General features: G+C 55.1%; 3 protein-coding genes across 4 annotated transcripts in view; 1 reads left to right on the top strand and 2 right to left on the bottom strand.

Moving 5' to 3' along the window:
• Positions 1–14,158, top strand: part of FBXL20 (F-box and leucine rich repeat protein 20) — a 36,326-nt gene extending 22,168 nt beyond the window's left edge. For both annotated transcript variants that reach the window (XM_032134233.1, XM_032134234.1), the window contains exons 4-15: positions 900–974; positions 3,126–3,220; positions 4,161–4,229; positions 4,591–4,686; positions 4,924–5,050; positions 5,845–5,919; positions 6,866–6,996; positions 9,971–10,031; positions 10,871–10,915; positions 11,927–11,983; positions 13,015–13,227; positions 13,906–14,158. In XM_032134233.1, the coding sequence (XP_031990124.1) occupies positions 900–974; positions 3,126–3,220; positions 4,161–4,229; positions 4,591–4,686; positions 4,924–5,050; positions 5,845–5,919; positions 6,866–6,996; positions 9,971–10,031; positions 10,871–10,915; positions 11,927–11,983; positions 13,015–13,227; positions 13,906–14,013 (1,152 nt within the window). In that variant the 3' untranslated portion in view covers positions 14,014–14,158. The remainder of the gene's footprint in view (positions 1–899; positions 975–3,125; positions 3,221–4,160; positions 4,230–4,590; positions 4,687–4,923; positions 5,051–5,844; positions 5,920–6,865; positions 6,997–9,970; positions 10,032–10,870; positions 10,916–11,926; positions 11,984–13,014; positions 13,228–13,905) is intronic.
• An 850-nt stretch (positions 14,159–15,008) lies between these two features.
• On the bottom strand, positions 15,009–22,895 carry LOC116455907 (transcription factor CP2-like protein 1). The gene is made up of 14 exons (XM_032134287.1): positions 21,888–22,895; positions 21,741–21,811; positions 21,294–21,399; positions 21,121–21,227; positions 20,871–21,023; positions 20,573–20,683; positions 20,397–20,494; positions 20,274–20,328; positions 20,071–20,164; positions 19,907–19,997; positions 19,724–19,800; positions 19,462–19,607; positions 19,286–19,337; positions 15,009–19,209 (listed from the first exon to the last, which is right to left on the bottom strand). Exons 1-14 carry the CDS (start codon positions 22,210–22,212, stop codon positions 19,172–19,174), a joined length of 1,524 nt encoding a protein of 507 aa, XP_031990178.1. The 5' UTR covers positions 22,213–22,895; the 3' UTR covers positions 15,009–19,171.
• A 317-nt stretch (positions 22,896–23,212) lies between these two features.
• RPL19 (ribosomal protein L19) lies at positions 23,213–25,960 on the bottom strand. The gene is made up of 6 exons (XM_032134280.1): positions 25,902–25,960; positions 25,062–25,168; positions 24,505–24,627; positions 24,148–24,268; positions 23,910–24,020; positions 23,213–23,403 (listed from the first exon to the last, which is right to left on the bottom strand). Exons 1-6 carry the CDS (start codon positions 25,904–25,906, stop codon positions 23,280–23,282), a joined length of 591 nt encoding a protein of 196 aa, XP_031990171.1. The 5' UTR covers positions 25,907–25,960; the 3' UTR covers positions 23,213–23,279.
• Positions 25,961–26,236: the final 276 nt, after the last annotated feature.

Raw genomic sequence — 26,236 nt, 5'->3', positions numbered from 1 at the left:
ACGGACCACATTCCGTGGCACAGCACGGGAAGTTCCTGCAGGGATGTGCAGGAAGGCTCTGGAACGTTCCCTACACTGCCCATGGAATTACACAGCCACTGGGGCATTTCCCACTGCTCTTCTCCTGGCTGTAACCAGACCTTAAAACAAATATCAGCGTTGAGCTTTAAACCCCCCAAAAAATCAATTGAATTTGCTCAGTTCTGCTGTCTGTTGTAACTCTGCACTAACTGCTGCCCAAGAGCTGGTGTTTGTGCTGGGGCTGAGCTCGGTGCACGGGGCAGATGGGGTGGAAAATCCCCCTGTGTTTATCCCTGGCTCTTGCACAACGCTGGCTCCTGGTTGCTACAAGCTCCACTTGTTTACCTTGGTGACGTAAGCAGAACTTTAAATGCAGCCCTGTGCTCCTGGCTGAGGGCACAGTGACCAGCTCCGGGTTCCTGCTTCTCCTTCGGAGCAGGAACCGCCAGAGATTTTGGTTATTTAAACAAAAACCAAACCCTTTGTCAGCGCAGCTGCCCCGTGTGGGGTCCCCCAGGGGACTCACCTGTGCCCAGGAGTCCTCTGAGGTGTTGGGGAGGAGATTCCAGCCAGGAATGTGAAGATAGCCGAGCTCCAAGCACTCTCCTGGCTCCCAGCTCCACCTCCCAAGGGAGTGGAAGCAGCCAGGGTGCCTCTTCCTTGGCTGGGGGAATTGGAATTCCGAGTTGTGAGGGATCCCTGCTCCCTGCAGGTGCTGCTGGTGCCAGCCCAGTTCTCCCTGCTGGCTGGAATTATCTGTTGCCTCCCCACCTGGGACAGAATGTTGTTTCTCAAAGGAACAAACTGTAACTGGCTCCCCACTGACCTTTTTTTTTTTTCATATTAACCGCACATTTACATTTTTTCCCCCGATAAAGGCATGGAATGTTCTGGCCCTGGATGGCAGTAACTGGCAGCGAATTGACCTGTTTGATTTCCAGAGGGATATTGAGGTATCATTCAGTGACATACAAACCCATTTCTTCTTGTTAAAATGTAATTACAGCCTAGAATGGATTAATACTCCCAGTGTAACCCTTTCTGCCTTCCCTGGAGATAGAAATCATTAATTTCAGTTCTTCAGCTTCAGGGAGTCTATTTTAAAGTCTTGGCAATCCATTCAGCTTTTGAAAATGGACAGAATTCTACACCTCTAGCAAGACTTAAAGGTAGGAATGGAAGGAAAGTAGTTTTGGGTGTTCTGAAAACAGAAATTAGTAGGAAAGGTGCATTTTTGGGGAAAACTGCTGCTTGTGTGGAGGAGACTTTTAACTACTCCTCCTTGCACTCAAAGTTAGCACCGACAAGACCTTGAGGACTGAATGTCTGTTGAATCATGGCCTGCAACATTTGTATCTTTAATACCAAAAAATGAAATTGGAGGTGATTCGGGAGGTCCAAATTGTCCTTAAAAGATGCAGCTTTGGAGCTGCTCTGTTGTAGCTGAACCTGTGGGATGTGGATTCTGCAGCACCAGTGGGGGGATGGAGGATGAAAATTCAAATTGCCTTGAGCAGGAAAAGGGATGAGGAAAAAACCCAATCCTTAAGTCTCTTATCAGGATGGTTTATCCTGTTCAAAACACGATGGAGGAGGGGGATTGGGAACGTTTCACATTGGAGGAGGGAAATGGGGAATGTGTGGCTTTAAGTTGTGGTAGACCAGAGGCATTAAGCACCTGCTGAGTGAAGGTTCCCACCTTGTGGGAAATCCACCCCTGATTTTGGAGGAAAGAGTTAAAATAATTCCCTTTGTGCTGATGAGAGTCTGAGCAGGGACAGGGATGAGGAGCAGGAAGTGGCACCGACACCTCAGCAGGGTCTGAGTGGCCTGGGGAAAGGAAATGAGGGATTTTTGGTCTTCCTAATGAATCCTTCACCTCATAACATGCCCTAAAAATCCTGGACCCATGGAATTACTGATTTAGAGTGGAGTTCTCAGGGCTCCTGACGTGTGCAGTGGCAGGAGATGGGACTGAGCGGCTCAGCCTGGGAGGAGGGAGAGGCTGGGAACACAAACCAGGCTTTTCCCATTCCTCAGTGCTTTTTGGGTGGTTTTCATGTCCCTGCACATCAAACCCGTGTTGTTGCTTAAGCCCAGCTGCCCCTTTGAAAGCAAAATGCTGGAATTCGTTGTACCTCACCTCAGAGTTCCTGCTGGGCTTCCTGGCGTCCTCAGGCTGTGCTGTAACGGAGTTAAATCCATCAGTCCATGCAAATTCTTGATAGAAACACGGTTGGCTTGTTTAATTCAAGCAGAATTCCTAGGATTGCTTGAGGAACTGCAAAATCAGGGAGCGTTTCAGCTTTTCCAGCCTTTTTGCAGGGATGTGGAGCTGCTCCCGTGGTGTCCCCAGAGCTCACCTGGACAGCCCAGGGTCCCTTGTCTGGTGGTGGGGTTGTGCTGTATTGAGCCTGGTGGCTGATTTGGGGTTTTTTTAGACTGGAAAAGAGATTCTGGAAGAAAATCCTCATCTCACAGAGGTCCCAAGTGCCAGTTAGTCCAGGAAGGACCGAGGGATGCTCCTGTTCTCTGAGGAACAACCGAAGTGCAGGGGAAGTTTCTGAGCTTCTGAGCACGGGTACAAATAATCTCCAGTGGTTTTGCCCTTCATTCCCAGGGAGAAAAGTAAATCCTGGCTGTAGTGGAGTCTTTGGAGGCTTCCACTGGATCCAGACTTGAAATTAAAAAGCCTTTTCCTGGATCTCTTGAGCACAAATGGTTGAATCCTTTTTCCTGCAGGAGCAAAACTCATGGGCTGGTTCTGCTCATCTGGTTTTGAGTAGAAATTGGAGTTCATCCATTGGCTGTACTTGGAAATCTGGGGTGTAGCTCCTTGGGGAGTCTGTGCCCATGTCCAGGAGCTCCAAACTGGAGGAAATTCCTCAAAATTCTGTAGCTGATTGGCTTTAGGTGATTGCTCCTTGTCTCTCCATCTTCAGAAGCTGAATAATTCTCCCTCCCCCTCCCTTTAGCCCATTCCCATGGCTTTTGTGTTGCCTTAGCACCGTTTTTCCCTTGAATACCAAACTGTTGTTAGTCTGCAGAATGTTCACCCCTGGAGCTCTTCGGGCTTCTCACGTGGCTCTTCCTGTCTCCCCCAGGGCCGGGTGGTGGAGAACATTTCCAAGAGATGTGGGGGATTCCTGCGGAAGCTGAGCCTGCGCGGCTGCCTGGGAGTGGGGGACAACGCCTTAAGGTAGAGCTGCACCTTGGTCCTGCTCTGGAATGGGCTGGAAAACCAGGATTGGGATCACTTATCCCCACTTTGCATCCGAGACCCTCAGGGTGTCAAAACCTGGAGAGCAGTGACAGAGATGATTAATTTCTTGTTTAATTTCTCATTTAATTTCTCATTTAATTTCTCATTTGATTTCTCATTTGATTTCTCATTTGATTCATCCATTTTTTATTATTTAATTCATCATTTTTATCATTTAATTCATCATTTTTATCATTTAATTTATCGTGGTTTTATCACCTAATTTATCATTTTTAACCTCACCCAGCAGCCACTTCTCTCAGTTCTCATTCAAATAAAGCCAAGTGCTGAGGCTGAGGGTGACCCAGGCTGGGACATCCCAGGGCAAGAGGTGGGGCAGCAGAAATCAGGGATTTTCTTGGGTTTGTTCCTGATTTTCTTCTTGATTTTCTTGATTATTTTCTTCTTGATAGGTTCTTTCCTTGATTCTTTTCTTCTTTCTTGATTTCCTTCTTTATTTTCTTGGTTCTTTTCTTTTTCTTGATTTTCTTCTTGATTCTCTTGATTTACTTCTTGATTTTCTTGCTTTTTCTTTCTTGATTCCTTTCTTCTTTCTTGATTTCCTTCTTGGTTTCCTTCTTGGTTTTCTTGATTCTTTTCTTCTTGATTATCTCCTTCTTTCTTGATGTTCTTTTTGATTTTCTTCTTAATTTTCTTGTTTCTTTTCTTGATTTTCATCCTGATTTTCTTCTTGATTTTCTTGATTCCTTTCTTCTTTCTTGATTCTTTTGACTTTCTTCTTGATTTTTTTCTTCCATCTGTTCGATGCCATTTTGTGAAACTTTAATCTGATGTGTTACACTTCAAACAAATGCTGTAAACCACCTGGGATTCCATTGCCTGACAAATCCAGTGTTTCCCCTTTCCTTTTCCAAAGGACCTTTGCCCAGAACTGCAGGAACATCGAAGTGTTGAACCTCAATGGTTGTACCAAGATCACGGACACGTGAGTAAAACTCCTCCCTCTTCCCTGGGCGCCCCTGTTCTCCCTCTCTTTTTTAAGGGAAAGCCAGGCTTGGGAGTGTGGGAGGTCATGGAATCATGGAATGGTTTGGATTGGAAGGACCTTAAAACCCATCCAGTGCCGCCCCTGCCATGGGCAGGGACACCTTCCCCTATCCCAGGGTGCTCCAAGCCCCATCCAGCCTGGCCTTGGACACTTCCAGGGATCTGGGGGCAGCCACAGCTGCTCTGGGAACCTCTGCCAGTGTCCCACCTCCATCCTCACCGCAGCCTGCCCATCCCACGGGATTTCTGTGTCCTGGGATGAATCCATTGCAGGAGTGTCCCCCGTGTGTCTCTTCCAGCACCTGCACCAGCCTCAGCAAGTTCTGCTCCAAACTCAGGCACCTGGATTTGGCTTCCTGCACCTCCATAACCAACCTGTCCCTGAAAGCACTGAGGTAGGAGCCAGCAGCAGGGATTTGCCATGGAATTATAGGCTGGAAAAGACCTCTAAGATCCTCCAGCCAACCCAGCAGCACCCCACACTCCCTGCAGAACCTCCCTCTGGAGCTGGCGTTTGCCAGGTGCAGCTGCGCTCTGTGGGTCCCACAAATGGGAATCCCAGCGCTTCTGGCTTGGAGCAGGATTTTTCCCAAGGCAAATGAACATTTCCATGTGTCTCCCTGTGTCCCCAGCGAGGGATGCCCGCTGCTGGAACAGCTCATCATCTCCTGGTGCGACCAAGTGACCAAGGACGGGATCCAGGCGCTGGTGCGGGGCTGTGGGGGGCTCCGGGCCCTGTCCCTCAAGGGCTGCACCCAGGTACGGCTCTGGAAAAGTGGGAATCAGCCCAGCTGGGATGAGTGGGGGCGTGGAATATTGTGTGCTGTGTTTACTGCTCTATTGTTGTTTAATTGTACTGATGAGATTTTATAAGGATGATAATGACAATGATTGTTGAAATGGTAATAATGATATTAATATATAGGAATAACATAATAGTGTCAATTATTTCATATTATATGATTTTAATCGTGTTTATTGTATAATAATCAGAAGCGTGATAAGAATTACACATAATGCATAGGATAATACAATAATGTACAATATTCTATATTCATGTTTAATTTTTATTTATTATATTTTATTATGATGACCGTAGTAGTGAGAATAATATTGATAATTATAGGATAAGACTAAAAAGAAAATAATGATAATAAAAATGTAATATTAATAATATGGTAATAACAACAATAATAATAATAAAATAATACTAAATATAGATATAAATAATAATAATATAGTAGTAACTATAAAGATAATTATTATTAATAATAATAATATAGTAGTAACTATAAAGATAATTAATAATAATAATAATAATAATAGAAATCCAGCAGCACTGCCAGATCCAGGGTAGGGAAGCATTTTTGGGGCCAGGCTCTTCTCCCAAAGATGCAAAACCAACCCCCCAAGGCAGGAATGCTCCTGCTGTTCCTGTTCCTATGCTGTCTTTCCCTCTTCCTCAAAGGAAATTCCAATTTCCCTGCTCTCCCAGCTGTAAGTCCTGGATCTCAGTGGGAGCTGTTCCCATCCCTGTTTGTTTTCCCTTCCAGCTGGAGGACGAGGCCCTGAAGTTCATCGGTGCCCACTGTCCCGAGCTGGTGACCCTGAACCTGCAGACCTGCCTGGTGAGTGGCACTTCCCGGGGTTCCCAGCCCTGGAATGTGCTCCATCCCCCCTGCCCATGGGAAAATTGTCACCAGCAGCTCTTTGGTGGCACTTCAGGGACACTGAATGAGCCCCCCACCAGCCTGGGCTGTGTCAGGGGTGTTTCTCTCCTCCCTCTGAACTCTTCTGTGGGATGAGCTGGAAAAATCCTTCCCGTCAGGCTGGAGCGATCCTGCCAGGCCTTTCCTCTCGTCCCCGTGTAGAACTGAGCCCACAAAGGCACTTCTCCTGCACAGAAGGGCCCTGAACCAGCTCTGCAGTGCCAGAAATGTGTGTTTATGCCAAAAAAGAGATGGGAATGGGCTCTCTGTCCGTGCCATCACAGTTAGTCCCACACAGGAACAGGGATGGATGGACTCCCTGTGTCCAGGGATGGGGATGGATGGACTCCATGTGTCCAGGGATGGGGATGGATGGACTCCACGTGTCCAGGAATGGGACTGGACAAACTCCCTGTGTCCAGGGATGGGACTGGATGGACTCCCTGTGTCCAGGGATGGGACTGGACAAACTCCCTGTGTCCAGGGATGGGGATGGATGGACTCCCTGTGTCCAGGGATGGGACTGGATGGACTCCCTGTGTCCAGGAATGGGACTGGACAAACTCCCTGTGTCCAGGAATGGGACTGGACAAATTCCCCGTATCCAGGAATGGCCTTTCCCAGCAGGAATTGCAAAGCCCTGCAGAAATCCCAGCACCTTCCCCATCCCTCACCTGACCCAGCTCCAAAACATTTCCCTGCAAATCCCTTCCCTGACATTCCCAAATTGCACCGGCGAGGTTTATCCTCCCTCTGCTCCTCTGCTGAAACATTCCAATAACCCTTTTGGGCTGAAAAAGCTGGAATTCGGAATGGGGAGAGGGAAATCCTGCCTGGATTGAGGCTGTTGTGATTTCCCTGGCAGCAAATCACGGATGACGGGCTCATCACCATCTGCAGGGGCTGCCACAAGCTGCAGTCCCTGTGCGCTTCTGGCTGCTCCAACATCACCGACGCCATCCTCAACGCCCTGGGACAGAACTGCCCACGCCTCCGGTGAGTTTTCCCAGGATTTCCCCCATGGGACACACGGCAGAGAGTCCTGGTGATGTGCTCAGGTGGTGTCTGAGCTGTTTCACCCCCAAAGGTTTTCCCAGTTTTTATCCCTGAGCTTTTTCCGGGTGTTTGAAGCGGGATGATGGTGATTTTGAGTTGTCCCCAAACTCCTGGGATTTAAACTCGAGTGGAAGAGCTCCCAGTGTGGTGCCCACAGGCTCCATGAAGAAAATTTGAGATTGGGTTACTTCAGTCTTGGGAACTGGGAGAAAAAATCCCATTTAACCAATGTTGTTTCCTCCCACCACGAGGCTGAACAGGCTTTTCCTGGTGGTTTTGTAGCAGGTGGAATTTGGGCAAACTGCCAGCCACAGCTTGGTTTTCCTGGGTTTTTTTAAGGTTTTATTTTTAGTAGGATGAGTTTCCTTGGGAAAATGTTGCTAAAATCCAGAAAATGTGCAGAAAAGAAGGACTTTGATTACCTAAGATCCCTGCCAGCCAAGTGGCCTCAATGAAATGGCATCAAATGCAACTGGATCAAATCCAGGGAAAAACAGGGACATCAAACAACATCAAACCCATGTCTTCCAGGGAAAAAACAACCCCCAGCTGTTCCTTGGGATGTCCCATTTAAGGAATTTGGGTACAAAGTGCACAGAAAGCAGTGTGGAAAGAGGAAGGTAAAATCCAAGATCGATTCCGGTGGTTCCTGTGTTTATGTTCAGCCTCAGAGGATTAAGCTCCATCCTGTGGAGTACAAGAGGCATTTTGGGAGCATGGCTTTTTTTTTTTCCTCCTATAAAGGCAGAAAAATCGGTTCAAACTGTGGAGGGAATCCCTGTGGAGCTGCAGGAGGTGCCAGGAAGTTTCTCTGCTCCCACAGGAACGAGCAGTTCACCTTAAAAGGCTTCAACCTTCTCCCTTGGGGCCTTAAATATTAAATTATTCATGCTCACCTGCCAGGTTTTTGGGAATGACACCTTTTCCATGCTGGGATCTGTCTCTGGGGTGCAACCAGAGGAGTTTCTGCTTTCCAGAACCTTTCCCTCAGGGAGGCTCTGAAGGTTTTTAGGATCACCTCAGTCCAGCACTGGATTATCCCTTCCTGGGTGTCCCTTTTAGCCTGATTCCCTTTTTTCCATGGCCTGTGACCTCTCTCTGGAATAGAAGTGGCTGCTCTGTGCAAATTATCCTCAGCAAACTTTTAGGGATTGCTGGAAGCTTTTCTGGAAACCCTTGGAAAAGCAGCTGACTTGGGAATAAGGCAGCAGGACAGGCTGACCTTCTGGAGAGCAGCTCCGTGGAGAGGGACCTGGGAATGCTGGGGGATGATCCATGAGCCAGGAGCGTGTCCTGGGGCCAGGAAGGTTGTGGGATCCTGGGGGGCATCAGGAAGAGTGTGGGCAAGGAGAGGATCCTGATCCTGCCCCTCTCCTCGACCCTGGAATGCTGAGGGCTCCACAGTCCAGAAAGGACCAGGAGCTGCTGCTCCAGGAGGGTCACAAAGGGGATTTGGGATCTGGAGCATCTCTGGGATGAGGAGGAACCACGGGGCTGGGCCTGGTCAGTGTGGGGAGGAGAGGGCTGGGAGGGATCCCATCAATCCATAGAAACATGTCAGATATCCGTAGAAATATGTCAAATATCCATAGAAATATGTCAAATATCCATAGAAATATGTCAAATATCCATAGAAATATGTCAAATATCCATAGAAATATCTCATCTGAGAGGGGATCCCATCAATCCATAGAAATACCTCATCAAACCATAGAAATATCTCAGATATCCATAGGAATATCTCAGATATCCATAGGAATATCTCAAATATCCATAGGAATATCTCACATATCCATAGGAATATCTCAGATATCCATAGGAATATCTCACCTATCCGTACAAACACCTCGTGTGAGAGGCTATCTCATCAATCCATAGGAATCTCTCAAGTATCCATACAAATTCCTCAAATATCCATACAAATATCCCATCAATCCACCCAATTATCTCAGTTATCCATAGCAATAGCTCATCTGAGAGGAGATCCCCCCAATCCATACAAAACCCCCCCCAATCCATACAAATATCCCATAAATCCATACAAATATCCCATAAATCCATATAAATATCCCATAAATCCATATAAATATCCCCCCAATCCATACAAATATCCCATAAATCCATACAAATATCCCATAAATCCATATAAATATCCCCCCAATCCATACAAATACCCCCCCAATCCATACAAATACCCCCGAATCCATACAAAAACCCCCCAAATCCATACAAATATCCCATAAATCCATATAAATATCCCCCCAATCCATACAAATATCCCATAAATCCATACAAATATCCCCCCAATCCATACAAATACCCCCCAAATCCATACAAATATCCCCTCAATCCATACAAATATCCCCCCAATCCATACAAATATCCCATAAATCCATACAAATATCCCCCCAATCCATACAAATACCCCCGAATCCATACAAATATCCCATAAATCCATACAAATATCCCCCCCAATCAATACAAACCCCCCCCAATCCATACAAATATCCCATAAATCCATACAAATATCCCCCCAATCCATACAAATACCCCCAAATCCATACAAATATTCCCCCAATCCATACAAATACCTCCAAGGGGTGCCAGACGATGGTGCCAGACCCTCTCCAGAGGTGCCCAGTGCCAGGATGAGGAGCAGTGTCCAGAAACTCAACCAGAACAAATCCCACCCCAAATTCCAGAGGAGCAATTCCTTCCCATGAAGGAGTCAGATCCCGGAGCAGCTCCAGGAGGGTGTGGAGTGTCCCTGTCTGGAGACATTCCCGTGTCCCCTGCTCCGGGTGACCCTCCCTGGGCAGGGGGTTGGACTTGGGGGGGGTCTCCAGAGGTCATTCCCAGCCTTTTCCTGGGATTCTGGGGCTCCACCATGGCTCTCTTTCCTTGTGTCCTGCAGAATATTGGAAGTGGCGAGGTGTTCCCAGCTGACCGACGTGGGCTTCACCACCCTGGCCAGGGTAAGAGCCCCCAGCCCTGCTTCCCTCTGCTGCTTTTCCTTCCTTTTCCTGGCAGAGCCAAAAAACAAACCCAGTAAGATTTGGGAAAATGTTTGATCTGGAGCTTGAAGGTCCAGAAATTTGGTTTTATGGCATTTTTGGCACGGTCCTGGCTCGCACACCTGGCAGGATTTGCATCCAAACCACAGGAAGTGTTGAATATTTTCGTTATAAATTTGACTGGGTTTCTGCAAGGGACTCGAAATTTAACTCCCTTTACCCTCCATGGATAAAAAAAACCTTCAAATGAGTGAAATTTCCTTTATTCTTCAGAAAGAAGCAGCACTTTCCCTGCAGTTGTGATATTTCATGGAGAAGCCCCTGAATTTTTAAAGCAAATTGTCTTTGTGGTGGTTAATTTCTATTTATAATTATATTTTATTTCTTATTTATTTTGGGGGGGGGGTAATTTATTTTATATTTGTGCTTATATTTCTAATATTTATAATATTTATATTTCTAATATTTATATAATATTATATTTATATTTATAATATTTATATTATATAATATTGTCTTTATTTTATATTTCTATTTATATTTATTTATAATATATTTATCTTTATAGATTTATGTTTGTGTTTGTATTTATGTTTTTAATTATATTATTGTCTTGATATTTGTATTTATATTTCTATTTTTATATATTTATATTTATTCATATTCATATTCATATTAATTCTATTTATATTATAATATATTTATAAATATATTTATATATTTATATGCTTATATTTATATTTATTTGCTGTCTGAACTTTACACTCACCGTGGGTTTTTGGAATTCTCTTTATTCCCAGAACTGCCATGAGCTTGAAAAAATGGATCTGGAAGAATGTGTCCAGGTAGGAAATGCCACCTTGGGCTGTTTCTCTTGCAGCAGTGAGGAAAATTGGTGGAAAATTGGGAAATTGCCTCCAAATCAGAACTTAATGTGGAATCCTGAGCAGGAGGAGTGGCTGGATTTGGAGGGGAAAATGTTGGGAATGAGGTTTTCTCCTTGGTTTGGATTCCATGGTAACGGTGCTGTAAATAAGAAATGTTTAATGGTGAGAGATGCCAGCTCAAAGAATGGATTTGTGAGGGAAAATCCCGGAGAAAAATCCTATATTGCTAAAAATAATGGGAGTTTCTCCTGTTCTGGAAAACCACAGGCAGACTGTGGAACAGCAGTGATTTTGGGGGATTGAAATCCAAGTGGGCTGCAGCATTTACAGGGAAAAGGGTGGAATTGACTCAAAATTCCATGAAAAAACCTCCAAAGCCGGGGATAGATTGGAAACTGATTGAGCCTGGGACAGGGGAACGGGGTTGTGCTTCCTGGGAACAGCCTGACCCCGGTGTCCTGCACTTCCTGGGCAGCAATTCGGGAGATGCCAGCGGGAATGAGCCCAGCCCAGGCAGGAAGGGATTGGGAATTAACCCTAAAAAGGAAGAAGCAAAGCTGGGCCACGGCACAAATCCATCCCAGGCAGCTCCCTGGGGGGTTGGGATTAAGAACCATTCTGTGGGATTCCTTCTTCCTGAGGAAACCCAGGAACAAATGGGCAATCCATGGGGTGTTAGGAGGGAATCTGAGCCCTCCTTGTCCTTCCAGAGGCAAACTTTGGGGACACATTTAGGAGCTGATTTCGGCTCCTTCAGGAGGTTAAAAACAATCCAGTGATGCCTCTGCATCCCAGTTCTCCAAGGGCAGGAGATGGTTTCCATGAGGAGATGGATTCCTGAGGGGCTCAGGAGGGGGAATCTCATGGATTAGAGAAAATCCTGCAGTTTTGCTTCGGTTGGGGGGGGGGGTGGGGAACAAAATCCTTGTGCCCAGCACCAGCATGAAAGGGCTTTTCCTTCTTTTCCAGATAACAGACAGTACACTAATCCAGCTTTCCATACACTGTCCACGGCTCCAGGTCCTGGTGAGTATTCCAAAGGACACTTCCAGCACTTTCTTTCTCCAAACAAAGGGATTTTAAACACTCCCTGACTTCACAGCTGGAAGAATTCTGCTGGGAACCTGACCCTGAGGAACCTCGTGTCCCTCCCCTGCTGCTCGCAGGAATCCCACGCCAGGCGCCCGCAGCGGCCTGGAAAAGGGTTCTGGGGATTCTCCCAGGAGCAGAATTCCAAGGGGAATCTGCCTGCACAGGAGCTGTCAGTCTGTCTGTGGGAGAGGAACCTGCAGGGCAGCCAGGAGCTGGAATGGCTCTGGGAAGCCGCATTCCTTTGGGGCTGAATCTCTGGGAATTTGGTCTCTGTCACCTCTGGGTTTGTGCCGTGAGGGATCCTGTCCTGGGAGCTGTGGGAATGTGGGCTCTCCAGTGCAGCCATCCCTCAGCAAAGCCGATTCCAGCTCGTGGCTCAGGCCCTGCTTCCTCCTCGAGGATTTTCCAGCTGAATCCCCCCGAAATTCCACACCAAGGGGGGACCACCGTGTTCCTGCTGCTTCTTCCTGCCAGGCCCTCCCCACGGTGGGTGAGGCCAGAGGTGTCCCAAAGGTGGGTTCTTGGATAGCACAGGTGTCCTGGAATTTCTGTGCCACCCTGTGGGTCTCATCCCTCCGAGCTGCCTTCCCCTGGAATCATGGAATGGTTTGGGTTGGAAGGGACCTTAAGGATCATCCTGTTCCCATGTGCAGAGACACCTTCCTCTGTCCCAGGGTGCTCCAAGCTCCATCCAACCTGGCCTCTGACACTTCCAGGGATGGGGCAGCAGGGCCAGGGCCTCCCCACCCTCCCAGGGAGGGATTTTCCCACTCCAGCTGGAAGTTTTCCCCTTGGAAGCACATCAGTCCTCAGAAACCCACAGAGCCCAGTGGCTCCAGTGCAAGGAGTGAGCACAGACCAGCCCAGACCCACCAACCATGGACCATCCTCTCCTGTCCCCAGCGAGGTTCTGGCTGGTTTTTGGGATGTCGGGAGCTGGGTTTAACCCCTCTGTTTGGGGACAGAGTTTATCCCACTGCGAGCTGATCACGGACGACGGGATCCGTCACCTGGGGAACGGCGCCTGCGCCCACGACCGCCTGGAGGTGATCGAGCTGGACAACTGCCCCCTGATCACCGACGCCTCCCTGGAGCACCTCAAGAGCTGCCACAGCCTGGAGAGGATAGAACTGTACGACTGCCAGCAGATCACGCGGGCCGGGATCAAGAGACTCAGGGTGAGCAGGGGCAGGGGAGCGCTGGGATCCCGCGGGTTTATCCATAGGGAGGAGGAGCTGGCAGAGCCGCCATCAGCTGGTGCTCCTTCTCAAAGGAGTTGTGAGAACCATCAGCGATGGATTTGGAGTCACGGAAACCTGGAGTGGTTTGGGTTGGACACCTTCCACTATCCCAGGGTGCTCCAACCAGGCCTTGGGCACTGCCAGGGATGCAGGGGCAGCCACAGCTGCTCTGGGCACCCTGTGCCAGGGTCTCACCCCGCTCACAGGGAAGGATTCCTTCCCAGTTTCCCCTCCCGAGTCCATTTCTCCAGGTGTAAATGAAGAGCAATAACATTTTCTCTGCCCAGAGAATATGGATCTGCAAAGTTACATCCTAAAAATTACGGAATCTTTGGGTGGTTTGGGTTGGAAGGACCTTAAAGCCCATCCAGTGCTGTGGGGCAGGGACCTCCCACTATCCCAGGCTGCTCCAAGCCCCATCCAGCCTGCCCTTGGACACTCCCAGGGATGGGGATGTTTTGTTCCCCACAACCTCCCAGTGAATGGGATGGGAGGAGCCTCACTCCCCCTTCCCTGAACCCACCCGTTCCCTGTCACTTCTGGCTGTGCCTGCTCCGGGAGCTCCGGGCGTGTCCCTGACCCGTTCCCTGCCCTTCCCTGTGTTTCCCGTTCCAGACCCACCTGCCCAACATCAAAGTCCACGCCTACTTCGCCCCGGTGACCCCCCCGCCCTCGGTGGGCGGCAGCCGACAGCGCTTCTGCAGATGCTGCATCATCCTATGACACTGGAACCTCGTCCCGGCAAACTGAGGCTGGAGCCACGCCCGTGGAATTCCGGGGGACACCAGAACCTTCGAGGAAAGCGATCCCAGTGTCATTTGCGAGGGCCAGTGAGCAGGGCTGGGGTGCCCTGTAGCCACCCACACACCCCCCTGTGATCCCACCTGTCCCAGCGGGATGAGGGACTCGGGATGGGAGCTGGAGCTGTGCCGGCTTTTCTCTAGGTGGATTGGCCTAATCCTGAACCATTCCTGCTGGGCATCCCGGGGAAACCCCTGCGGGAAGGAGGGGAGGGCTCCCAACTGGAGTGACTGATGCTGCTGGTGAGGTTGGAAAAGGAACTGAGGTCCTTGGAAGTGGGGAGAGGGGAGAGGAGAGGAACACGCTTTAACCCCGCAGCCGTTGGCCGGAAGGAAAAATCCCAACAAACCTGAAAACCCCAACGAGTTTTATGTCCATTTTTCAGTGAGGGAATGAAACAGCAGCTGCGGAGCCATGACGTACCAGGGATCCTGGATTTCCCTGGGATCCCAGATCTCCCTGGGATCCAGGATTTCCCTGTGGTCCAGGATTCCCCCGTGTTTCCCTGCTCCCACCCTGAGCATGCTCCTGTGGAAGCTCATCTCTCCTGTGTCCGTGGCATCCAGCTCAGAGGCTTCCTGGATTCTTCCCAGATTGTTGTGATAGAGCTTGGAATCTCTAATGCCACATTTTTTACCCTCTCCACATCCTGCTTTTTTTTCTTTTTTTTTCCCTTTTTTTTTCTTTTTTTCCTTTTTTTCCTTTTTTCCCCCTTTTTTCTTTTTTTCCTTGTTGTCCCCTTTTTTTCTTTTTTTTTCCCTTTTTTTTCTTTTTTTCTTTTTTTCCTTTTTTTCCTTTTTCCCCCCTTTTTTCTTTTTTTCCTTTTTTTCCCCTTTTTTCTTTTCTTTTCCCTTTTTTTTCCTTTTTTTCTTTTTTTTCCTTTTTTCCCCTTTTTCTTTTTTTTTTAATTTTTTTCCCCCACATTTCTGCTTCAGTCATTTCTTGAAATTTCCCAGCCCAAAGCGACAATTCCATAAGGAATTTTTTCCCGTGAGAAGCCCGAGCCTGTGTTGAGCTGCCAAGAATATTTTTAAGGAGCACAGGGAGCTGCACCCCAGGCTGGGCTCTCCTGGGCTTCTTGGCCTGGGTGATCAGGGATTGGGTGTCCAAATTAATCCCAATTCCAGGTTTTATCCCGATGACAAGGATAAATTCTCCATACAGGGAATGATATATATTCAGATATATAATTCTCCGTAGAGGGAGAACATTCTAGTCCGTGTTCCAGCGACTGGGAGTTCCCTCCTCCTGTCCTTTCCCTCCATCCCTTCATTTTATCCCCAAGGAAAAGCAAAGTAGAGATTTTTGCTTTGTTGCCCTGGTGAAGAATTAAGGATTCCCTGTCGGAGCAGGTCTGGGATCCGCCCTCGCTCCCTGTGAGCGCCGGGGCCCTTCCCGCCCTCCCCGCCTTCCACAGGTAAGTGTGGTGCCCTGGAAGGACCCCCAGGATGGGGTTTGGATGTGCCAGGCCCAGCTCTGGGGAAGGGGGGGGGGTCGGTGGCTGCTCTTTTTAGGAACGTTTCAGGCAAAATCAGCGCAGGTGCTCCAGGGGAGCCCGGACTGACCGAATTCCAGGGGCCCAGAGTGGAACTGCTGGGCAGATCCCAAGGGTTTAACGGGGCAGGATTGCTCAGAGCCGGGCAGGTCCGTGTGAGCTGTGTCCGTCATTCCCGCTGTCCGTGGAGGGAGCTCATGGATCCGTGCCCACGGACGAGGCTGGACCGAGGAGTTGGGTTCCCCTCGGTGCTGAGGAACCTCCTGCGGGGGGAAGAGCAGGTGCAGCACCAGGAGTGGCTGCTTTAGGGGCTGGGGGGGTGTTTTTCCACCAGGAATTCCAAGGACAATGCGCTGTTCCCAGCAGGAGGGTCCCGGCTGTCCCCGGAGCTGCACCCCTTCCTCTCCCCCAGCCCCCCCAGTCTGTGCTCACGCTCTGCTGGGAGCGACTCCAGGCTGCTGTGGTTAAAGGGATACTGTCAATGCCCTCCTGTAGGTGGCTTTTAATCCCTTATATTTATTCAAATCCTCTTTAGCGCTGTGGATTCTCCCCCTCTCCTCGGGCGCCTTCATTTCCAGAACTTTCTCCAGGTTTCGGGGTGGCAGAAGATGGTGGTGACAGACTGGACGGGCGAGGGGTCACCCGGCAATCACAGGATTTGCACAACTCGGGGAAAAAAAAACAAAAACAAAAAACACTTTTGTTTAGTTCATACTGTGGCAGGGGAGAGCGAAAAGCGGGATTTTGGAGCCAGGGCTGACTGATCCCTTTGTAACAGAGCCGAGTTTTCCAGGGAAAACTCCCGAACACAGAACCCAAAGCAATTTATTTTCTGTTTGCAGACCAGGGTGACAGCATTAAGGTAGCTCAAACTTCTTGACAGTGTCCTTTTAAGTCAATTATCCGTCTTCAAATGGACTCTTCCTGATGTTTATATTTATAAATACCAATAAACACCATTTTCCAAGCTGTGTCTCGCTGGGGGAATCACTTTGTAGGGGAAAATCCACCTCCTGTGTGGGGCAGCTCCCGAGGGGGGGTTTTAGGGTGCTCCCAGTGTTTGCATGGAGTCATGGAATGGTTTGGGGTGGAAGGACCTCAAAGTTTATCCAGTTCCCCCCTGCCATGGGCAGGGACCTCTTGCATAGCCCCAGATGCTCCAAGCCCTGTCCTTTCCTGGGATCTTTCCCAGGTGGGAGCTGGTGCCCAAAATGTGGAGGAATTGCTCCATCCTGGGGTTTTTGAGGAGTAAATGGAGTTCTGCACAGAGCCAGCCCTGGATGAGGATCCCATCCCATTTCCAAGCTCCCTCCCTGTGCCAAATCCCCTTCTCCAGCCTCGCCTGGGCTGGGTGGGGCGGCTCCTTGGATTTCATCCCCGGAGCTGTTCCCTTGCCTTGGAACCCTCCGTGGTTGTGTCCCCAGCCGTGCAGCAGAGGCTGGACTGTCCCCACCTCCCAGCAGAGTTTTCCCAGAGCCTGGCTCTGCCTTCCAGCCCAATCCCAGCTGCCCTGGCCTCCAGGTGCCCCTGGACTCCAGACAGGAGCAGGGACAAAGGGATCTCTCCAGGGAAACAGCCCGGGACGTCCTGGAGTAGAAGATCTTCCAGTGAGGCTGAGCAGAACCAGTGCATCCAAAACAGGATTTTCTGGGCTTTGGAGACACAGCAGCACCTTTGGTCCCAATTCTGTGGCTGCTCCCACAGAGGGTGAGGATGGGGCAGGTGGAAGGTGCCGTCCCAGGGGTGGTTTCAAACCAACACATTCCGATTTTCTGCACACCTCTGTAATTCCCTTTGTATTCCCGTTTGATTTTCTCTGTGTTGTTCATGGCTGGCTGCTGCTGTCATGGATTTTGGGGTAATTTGGGGTTTTTTGGCAGGATAGGGGTGGATTGGGATCAGTGTGACAAGGTTCTTGGCTACAGTGTCCTGGAAAATGAGGTTTAAAACATTTTGGCCTCTTCTGATGAAGGGTTGTGTGCTTGAGGGGCCTGGGGGGTGTTTCGGGGCGGGGTTATTCCCTTTTGCTTTATTTTCTGGCATCCAGGTCAAGGTTTCTGCCCTCCCTCTGTGCCAAAGCCTGGCAGAGCCTCCTGGGGCCAAAATGATGCAGAAAATCGAGGAGAAGCCACTTTTCAATTCCCGGCTCACTCCGTGCCTTCCCAGCCCCTCATTCCCCCCCCGGCCCCTCCAAGGACCCACCCTGGGAGTGTCACCAGCAGGGACATCGCAGTGTCCCCTCACCACCTTGTCCCTGTCCCTGCCCTGGGCTCTGACTGGCCTCGTGTGGAAGTTTGGAGTTGATTTTTTTACGGGATGAGGGAATCCATCCCCTGCTCCCACCGGTCCCTGTGCCAGCAGTGCCACACCCGGGGCTCTTTGTGCTGCATCCTCTGTCCCCAGAGGTGCAGCTGAGCCCACCCGGGGGTCCCCAGGGGCTGCCCCCTCTTCTACACAACCCCCCCACATTCCCATCTCCAGCTCTGTCCCCACCCCGCTGCAGGACCCGGCGGTCGGGGGGTCCTCAGGGGTTTTATCACAATTTAACTCGGGGGTCTCCCAGCGGCTGCTCGGTCCGAGGGACCGGACACAGGAGCTGGACCTTGTCATGCCCTCCCTGGGTGTGGGGGACAGAGAGAGCTGGAAAATGTTCAACTGGTGGGGTCTGTGCTCGCCTTGACACTGGGGGTGTAACAACGCCGTTAACTGGAAGTAAACACACGAATATGAGGAGTTACGGTGGCCCTGGTCTGTGTGACCCCGAGCGCCATCTCTGCGGCGTGGGAACAGTCGGGAAAGGTGCTGGGACCAAGCTCTGGATCCCCACTCAGTGTTTTTGGGAGGCTCGGGAGTGTTCCCTTCTCCCCTCCAGCGATGGGTCCAGGGCCCCGTGTCCTCCCCTTGTCCCCGTGTCTGTGATGGCAGCGCCGGCCCGGGGCTGTCCCAGGGCCCCCCCAGCTCCTCGCCCGCGTCCTTCGGCTCCTCCCGGCCCTCCCCTTCCTCTCCTGGTCCCGGTTTGTTTATCCCAAACCCGTCCTTTGCCCCACGAGTTCCCTCCCAAGGACGTCCGCGGTCCCGCTCCGCCGGCTCTGCCCGAGCCGGGCTCAGGGAAGGATTCGGTGTTAAAAATAACCCATTCCCGAATGGAATGAGGCGTCACCGGGCTCTGCCGGCTGGGGCTGCCCCGGGCTCGGTGCCGCGGCCGGTTCCGTCCTCACGGGGTGGGACGGGGCCTGATCTGCCGGGGTGTCCCCCGCTCTGTCCACTGCTGGGAACGAGGGGCTGTCCCCGCACCCCAAACCCACCCTGGGGACCCCAAACTCCAGCGGGCGCCGCAGGGACGAGGCCGCGCTCGGGGCCGCTCCCCGGTCCTTTAATACAAAGCGGGGACACGGCGAGGGACACGCGGCGGGTGCGGGGACAGGACGGGTCCCATCCCCTCGGCCCCTGCTCGGGCGGGCCTGGCAGGGACGGAGGGAGGGCTCTGGGGGCTGTGCCAGCCTCGGGCTCCTCTCTCCATCCCCGCTCGGCTCCGGCTCCAGCGGAGATGTCCCTTCCCAGGATGCCGCAGCTCCGGGCCGGGTCCTACCGCAGCAGCAGCTGGAAGCCCTCGGGGCCGGGGGCTGCCGGGGACGCGGCTCAGCCGGGGCCACCGATCGCCCCCTGCCCGGCCCCGCCCGCCCGCGGCCACCGCGGTACCTTTGGCGATCGCCACCACGAAACTGGTCTCATCCTGGAGGTTCCTGATCATCTGCGGGGCAGAGGGGAGAGCTCGGCGGGGCTGGACCCCCGTCCTGCTCCAGCGCTGGGGGCCCCGAGGGGCCGGGACGGCTGCGGGGTCTGTCCCTCCTCCGCGGCTGTCCCCGTGCCCTCACCGCGTCGCTGACAAGGACGTGGATGCCGGCGGGTCCCTGCCGGGAGAGCCGCAGGATCTGTCCCGGGGGCAGCCCCAGCAGCTCCGCCAGCTTCGCGGTGAGCTCGGCCACCGTCAGCTGCTCCAGGTGCAGCTCCTGGTACAGCCCTAGAAAGGGATGGGATGGGATGGGATGGGATGGGATGGGGAACAGGGCTGTGAGTGCCCACCCTGCGCTGCCGCACCCCTGAGCCCCCTCCCCGCACCCCTGAGCCCCTCCGCACCTGGTCCCGCGTCCTCCGCACCCTCAGCCCCGCCGGGCTCCCGCGCCACGTACAGGGTCAGCCGGGGCCGCGGGCACCTGAAGGGGCAGAGAGGGGTCTAGCGGGGGGCGCAGGGTGAGGCCGGGCCCCACGGAGCCTCCCGGGCGTCCCAAAAAAGAGGCACCGGCGCCGCGGGAGCCCCACCTGCCCTCCAGGGCGTGGCACAGGCGGATGCCGTCGGGGGCTCCGCAGATCTGGATCAGGTCCCTGCGGGAGAGCTTCAGCAGATCGGCGCCTGCGGACACGGGGGCTCAGGGGGTGCAGGAGGGGGGCCTGGCTCTGCCCCCCGCCCCGGCCCGGGGTCTCACCGCTGAAGTTGGCGAAGACGCGGGCGCAGGCGGAGAAGCGGCGCCGGAGCAGCCACTGCTGCGTCTCCAGGGGGGATGCGCAGGGGCTCAGCGCCTGTGGGGGCTCAGCGGGGGCTCAGCGGGGCACGACCCGAGCGGGGGCAACCTCAGCCCCTTCTCGGGGGCCCGGGGAGGTTCTGGGGCTGCAGCGGCGGCTGCCTCACCTCGCCAGGACTCTCCGCGGGGCCCTCGGCAGCGCAGGCGGGTGACACGCACACCCTGCGGGGGGACCGGGCTCAGCGGAGGACCCCAGCAGTGGAGGGGGAGGTCCAGGGGTCCCCACTCACCTCTCAGGGCTCAGCAGCTTGAAGGGGTGGGGGGACGGCAGCCCCGGGGTGCCCGGTGGGCTGTGGGGGGCACCCAGCGCGTCCGGCCACGGGGGGCACTGAGGAGGGAGGGGGGTGATGGGTGCAGGGTCCCGGGGGACCCCCGGCCCACGAGGGGTGCCAGGGCCGGGCCCCACCTCGGCCAGCACGGTGCTCTCGTAGGCCGGCTGGAATTTCTCCCGCTCGGGCGCCGGCTGCTTCTCCACCTTCTCCCGGTCCGTCTTCTGCTTCCTGTCGGCCCCCTTGGGCTGTGCCGGGGGGTGAGGGCGGCCCCGGGACCCCCCGGGACCCCCGCGGGCACCCGCGGACCCTTGGGGTGCTCAGACCCCCCTGCACCCACTCCCTGGTGCTGCCCCTCGCTCAGAGCTGGATCTCCCGGCAGTGGGGGGTCACTGGTCACACTGGGGTCACTGTTCCCCCCCCCGCCCCCGATACCTTGAACACCTTGACCAGGCAGCTGGCGGAGTGCAGGTGCTCCGGGGGGTCCCCCTTGCCCCCCGCCCCGAAGGTGTCGATCTGGATGCGGAAGGGGACCCCCTTCTCCCCCCCGTTCTTCCGCAGCGTGAACTCGGTGCTGATGCAGTGAACCTGGGATGGGGGGGGGACAAAGAGGGGTCGATGAGCGCCGTGACCCCCCCAGAGCCCTCCCGAGCCCCCCCAAGCCCCGGCCAGGCCTGGCTCCCACCTGCACGAACACGGATGTGCGTCTGCAGGGGTCCCAGAGGAATTCCACCGTGTTGAGCAGCGTGGGGTGGATTTGGGGTTCCAGGATGCCCACGGAGACCGGGATGTCTGCGGGAGGGGGGTCAGCACGGCCCCTGCGGCCCCCCCGAGGCCCCCCCCAGCCCCGGCACCCACCGATGTCGAGGATCCGGTCGCCCGGGCGGCTCCACCGCCAGCCCTCGAGCTGCTGCTGCTCCGAGTACTGGAGCCGCCGGTCGTGGAAAACCACCCGGACCACGCTCTGGACAGGGGTCAGCCACGGCCACGGCCGGAGCCGCGGCCACAGACAGGGGCTGAGCCCACGGCCACGGCCCCACGGGACACTGGGCTGGGCTGGGGCTGAGCTGGGGTTGGACTGGGGCTGAGCTGGGGCTGGACTGGGGTAGGACAGGGACCGAGGCTGCACCGAGGCTGCACTGAGGCAGAACTGGGACTGGACTTGAACTGAACCTGAGTTGAACTGGGGCTGAACTGGGACCAGCCTGGGGCTGAGATGGGTCCGCACCGGGACTGAACCGGGACTTCAGCCCCGAGCTTTGCCCCGAGGTTCCCCCGCAGCCCGGGGGTCCCCACCCGGCTCACCTTGACCATCCTCCGGCCCTCGGCGGGGTCCCCCCGGGGCGTTCCCATCATGCGGATCTCGTACGACTGCCCTGGGGGAGGGGGTCGGGAGCGGGAGCTGAGCCCTCAGCGGGGGGGGTCCCTCCTCCCCGGCGCCCCCAGACTCACCCTGGTTGAGGTAGGTGAGGGTCTCCTCGTGGTGCCGCACGGCCGGAGAGGTCGGGGCACACAGGACGTACTGGAACGCCGGGACCGGCGGCTGCGATGTGGAGATGCCGTTGGGCTCCTCCTGCTTCAGGTAGGGCAGAACGGGGGGGTCCCTGCAGGAAAACACCCCCCGGAAAGGGTGGGCGCTCGGCCGTGCCTCAGCTTCCCCAAACCCAGCGGATTTGAGGGGGTTCGGGGGGTACCTGAGCACCCCGGAGCTGGGCAGGGGGTACATGTCCCCAGGGCTGGACCAGTAGTGGTCGGGTTGGCCGTGCCAGAAGAGCATGGTGGGGGCAGCAGGGGGGGGACACCCCGCAGCCAGAGGGTGACAGCAGACAGGGACAGGTGGGCGGCCCCGCCCCCACTTTTATAGGCACGGGGAGGGGTGATGTCAGCGGGGTTGGGCCCAGTTTGGCCCAGTTGGGACCAGTTTCGGGTGTTGACAGTAAATACTGGGAGGGGGGGCAGCGTTTGTTGTCAGTACAATGGGGGGGGGACAGAGAGGACTCCATGGGGGCTCCTCCAGTCCCTTTGTCCCATCCAAGACCCGTCCCCTGGTGTGTCCTGTCACCACCCCCATTTTTATCCCTTTAATTTCTGCCAGATTTGGCTCATTTTGGGCAGAAAATGGGTGTTTGCAGAGCCCCTCCAGGGGTTAAGGTGGGAGGGGGTTGGGTGCTGTGTCCCCCCCTTGGGTGTTGGGGTTGTCAAATTTGGGGGGGGGAGGGTCTGTGGGTGGTCCCTGGTGCAAATTGGGGGGGTCTGTGGGTGCTGTCCCCCCTCACGGTGACACTGGGACAAGACACAGGGGGTGTCACACATGGGGGGCACCCCCCAGCCCTGTCCCAGGTGGTCCCATCACTGTGATGAGGTGGGAGGGTCTCAGCTCCATTTCCTGGGGGGGAAGGACCCTCCCCAGCTCATTAAACGCCCCCAGGTGGGCTCAGGACAGGCTGTGTCCCTCTGTCCATCTGTCCAGCCATTCCCAGGGTGGGATGGGGCTGGCAAGGAGCTGCTGGGGGAGTTTAGGGCGGGGGTCTGAACCCAGCTCCGGGGGTGCCCTGGTGAGAGCTCCGGCCCCTCCCAGCCCTGGGTCCTTCCCCTCTGGGGGTGCTGAGGCCCCCAAATCCTTCCCCAGACCCTCAGCTCCTCCTCTGGGGAGGTTCAGGGGGGTCCCTGCCCAAGCCGCTCCTGTCCCTGTGCCGGGGCTGTGGGAAAGGGCCCCAAACTGGGATTTCCAGCAATTCCCTGTTCCCTCCCCGCTGCAGACACGGAGACTCGGCAGGAAGAGTCCGGGATGTTTTATTGGATGCCTGGGGATGGAGAACACTCAGGGCAGGGGACAGCCCGCGGTCACTTCTTGGCCTCCTCCTCCTTGGAGAGGGTTTTGATGATCTCCTCCTTCTTGGCCTGCAGCCGCTCCTCCCGGCGCTTCCGCGCCTCCTTGGTCTTGGAGCGCCGCGCTTCCGCCTGGTCCCTGCGGGGTCAGGGGCTCAGGAGTGCTCCAGGAGCTCCTGAACAGCCTCACAACAGCCCCAGCACTGTCCCCAATCCCCCTGGGGTTCTGCTGTCCCACACCAGCACCGCCCCACGATCCCACCGCATCCCGGGGCTTTCCATTCACTCCGGCCCAGGAGGAGCCCAGCTCCCGCCTGGGGCTGTTTTAGGGCCACGAGTCCGTGCTGAAGCCCAGAATGAAGATATTCAGCTTTTCCCCCCCAAGGACACAGCGGGATTTAGCAATCCCTGCCCTCTCCTGGTCAATCATTCACCCACTCCAGCAGCTGATCAGGAATTTCCCAGTTCCCACTTCTCTGAGCACTAAAACCCTCAGTGAAACACAAAACTCCGCCACAATCCCACATTTCTCTGCCCCCAGCCAGTGCTGCCCAGTTTGGGATTGATCCCTCCTGGAACCCCCCCCGAATGACCCACGGGGGGAATTATTCCTGACAAACCCCCCCTGCCCAGGGCACCACTTACGCCAGGAGCTTCTTGCGGGCTTTGTCCGCCTTCAGCTTGTGGATGTGCTCCATGAGGATCCGCTTGTTCTTGAACACGTTGCCCTTGACCTTCAGGTAGAGGCTGTGGTACCTGCGGCACAGTGGGGCATCAATCCCTGCCCAGCTTCCCGCCTTCCCGAGGCTGGGAATTGCCAGGATTCCCCAGGGAGGCTGGGAATTGCCGGGATTCCCCAGGGAGGGAGGCTGGCAGCACTCACATGTGGCGGTCGATCTTCTTGGACTCGCGGTAGCGGCGCAGCAGCCGCCGCAGGATCCGCATCCGCCGCATCCACGTCACCTTCTCGGGCATGCGGGCGTTGGCCGTGCCCTTCCTCTTGCCTGGATCGGGCCAACGGGGTGAGAACGAGCCCAAACTCCTGCCAGCTCAACCCCACGCTCACCCCAAAGCCTTTCACCCTCCTCTTCAGCCCAAAAAAAAAAACCTCCACTGGCCCAACCCAGGGATTTTCTGTCGCTGTACCCGGACTCTGGGAGGCGATTCCCCAGGGGGAGGGCGCAGCAGGAGCTGTGGGAGATGGGGAATTTCTGCCGTTGCCCGCGGGTGCAGCACTCACCGATGCCCATGTGCCGGCCCTTCCGCCGCGCCAGCGTGTTCTTCCTGCAGCGGGCCCGTGAGTGCACGGTCACGGGCTTGCGGATGATCAGACCATCCTTGATCAGCTTCCGGATCTGCTGCCCTGCAAAAGCGCCCAGCACTTCCTGTGGGACCGCCAGGCCAGCACTGACCCCAATCCCACAGGGATGGAGAGGATCCAACACCAAGGAGAAGGCAGCCCTCTCCTCAGAGCCCTGTTTTTCCTCCTGTTTCTCCCATGGAATCTCCAACGATCCTGATTCCCTCACTGTTACCTCAGAAGATGCCACCAGGCACCCCCTCAGTGCAAATCCTGAAAATTCCACTTTACAGTACAAAGAAGTTGCTCAAGGGGCTGAATTTTACCTAACCCAAAGACTAAAACAAATGATTTTGGGAGGTCTTTCCCAGACTCAAATGATTTCATCATTCTAAGCCAAGCTCCCTGTTACTGTGCTTCCCAAAAACCTTCTTCCCACACTCCTGGTGGGTCCCTGTCCCACAGGGCCCCTCGGCCCAGGGCAGCCCCCCACGTACGGGAGTTGGCGTTGGCGATCTCGTTGGTCTCATTGGGATCCAGCCACACCTTCTTCTTCCCGCAGCGCAGGACGCTGGAGGCCAGCCTCTTCTGGAGCCGGAGCATACTGGGAGAGGGATGGGCACAAGATCAGGGGAGGCTGCACCGACCGCAGGGGCCCTACAGCTCCCTCAGGGGACCCTCGCCCTTCTCAGGGCGCTCCATCATCCGGTTCAGAGAGCCCCTCACCCTCCTCAGGGACCCTGCAACCCCCCCAGGGGACTGTGTCATCCTCCTCACGGAACTCTACACCCCCCACTCAGGGACCGTCACCCCCCCAGGGGAGCCCGCACCCCTCTGGGAGGGACCTCACCCCCATCAAGGGACCCTCACCCCCCCCTCAGAGTACCCCTCAGGAGACCCCCTCACCCGGCTCAGGATGTCGCATCCCCCTCAGGGGACCCTCAGCACCCTCCAGGACCCCTCAAGGACCCTCACCCCGCCCTCAAGTCCGCGGCCAGAGCTCCCCGGACACCCCGCGCTGCTCCAAGGGGCGCATCCAAGGACCGCAGTGCCCGAGACGAGCGAGCCCACCCCGCTCAGCGCTCCCTCCACTCCCGCCGCACCCCTAGACCCCCCTCACGCCCCCTCGGCCCCTCAGCGCGGCCATCGCGCCTCCTCCGCCATTTTCCCACGAGGCCTGAAGAGGCCACGGCCGCCTCACAGCGCCCGGGGCCGCCACGCAGCACAGCCGGGAGCCAGCCCCGGCTCTTAAGTCATCCCCCAGTCCCCTCCGGTCCCTCCCGGTGCCTCCCGACCGCCGTTATCCCCCAGAACAGCGGATACAGCCCCGCTCCCACCTCATGGCGGCGGCGCCGGGGCCTGAGAGACGCAGCGGCGGCGCTGACCCCGCCCTCAGCACGCGGCACGTACCACCCCGCCCTCCCCCCCGCTCCCGTCCCCGCGGCCCCGGGGCCGCCCGGAACGCTGTAAATGAACAACCGCTATGAAATCACCCGTGTTCGCTCACTGGAAGGGCACTTGTGGTGTCGAGACCCACGCGGGATGCGTGGAAGAGAGATGGGTCCTTCCCGGCTTCCCCCCCCCCGCGGTAGAAGGATGGTACAGCCCGCGCGTGCGTGGCGGGAAGGGCTGGGCGGGGTCTGCGCGTGCGCGGTGGGGGCTGTGGGGGGCA

This window comes from Corvus moneduloides, chromosome 26 (genome assembly GCF_009650955.1).
Source record: "Corvus moneduloides isolate bCorMon1 chromosome 26, bCorMon1.pri, whole genome shotgun sequence".
Classification (NCBI taxonomy): domain Eukaryota; kingdom Metazoa; phylum Chordata; class Aves; order Passeriformes; family Corvidae; genus Corvus; species Corvus moneduloides.
Note: the sequence above shows the minus strand (reverse complement) of the source record. Positions and strands in the feature narration are given on the sequence as shown.

What these genes read in the sequence shown, in the direction of transcription:
- RPL19 (XM_032134280.1), bottom strand. An exon ending in GATCGCCAACGCCAACTCCC is followed by an intron (nt 24,628 to 25,061) that starts GTACGTGGGGGG and finishes GCGCTTTTGCAG; the next exon opens with GGCAGCAGATCCGGAAGCTG. An exon ending in AAGAAGATCGACCGCCACAT is followed by an intron (nt 24,021 to 24,147) that starts GTGAGTGCTGCC and finishes ACTGTGCCGCAG; the next exon opens with GTACCACAGCCTCTACCTGA.
- LOC116455907 (XM_032134287.1), bottom strand. Translation starts at nt 22,212, where the DNA reads ATGCTCTTCTGGCACGGCCAACCCGACCACTACTGGTCCAGCCCTGGG. An exon ending in GCACATCCGTGTTCGTGCAG is followed by an intron (nt 21,024 to 21,120) that starts GTGGGAGCCAGG and finishes CCCCCATCCCAG; the next exon opens with GTTCACTGCATCAGCACCGA. An exon ending in TGCGGAGGACGCGGGACCAG is followed by an intron (nt 19,608 to 19,723) that starts GTGCGGAGGGGC and finishes ATCCCTTTCTAG; the next exon opens with GGCTGTACCAGGAGCTGCAC.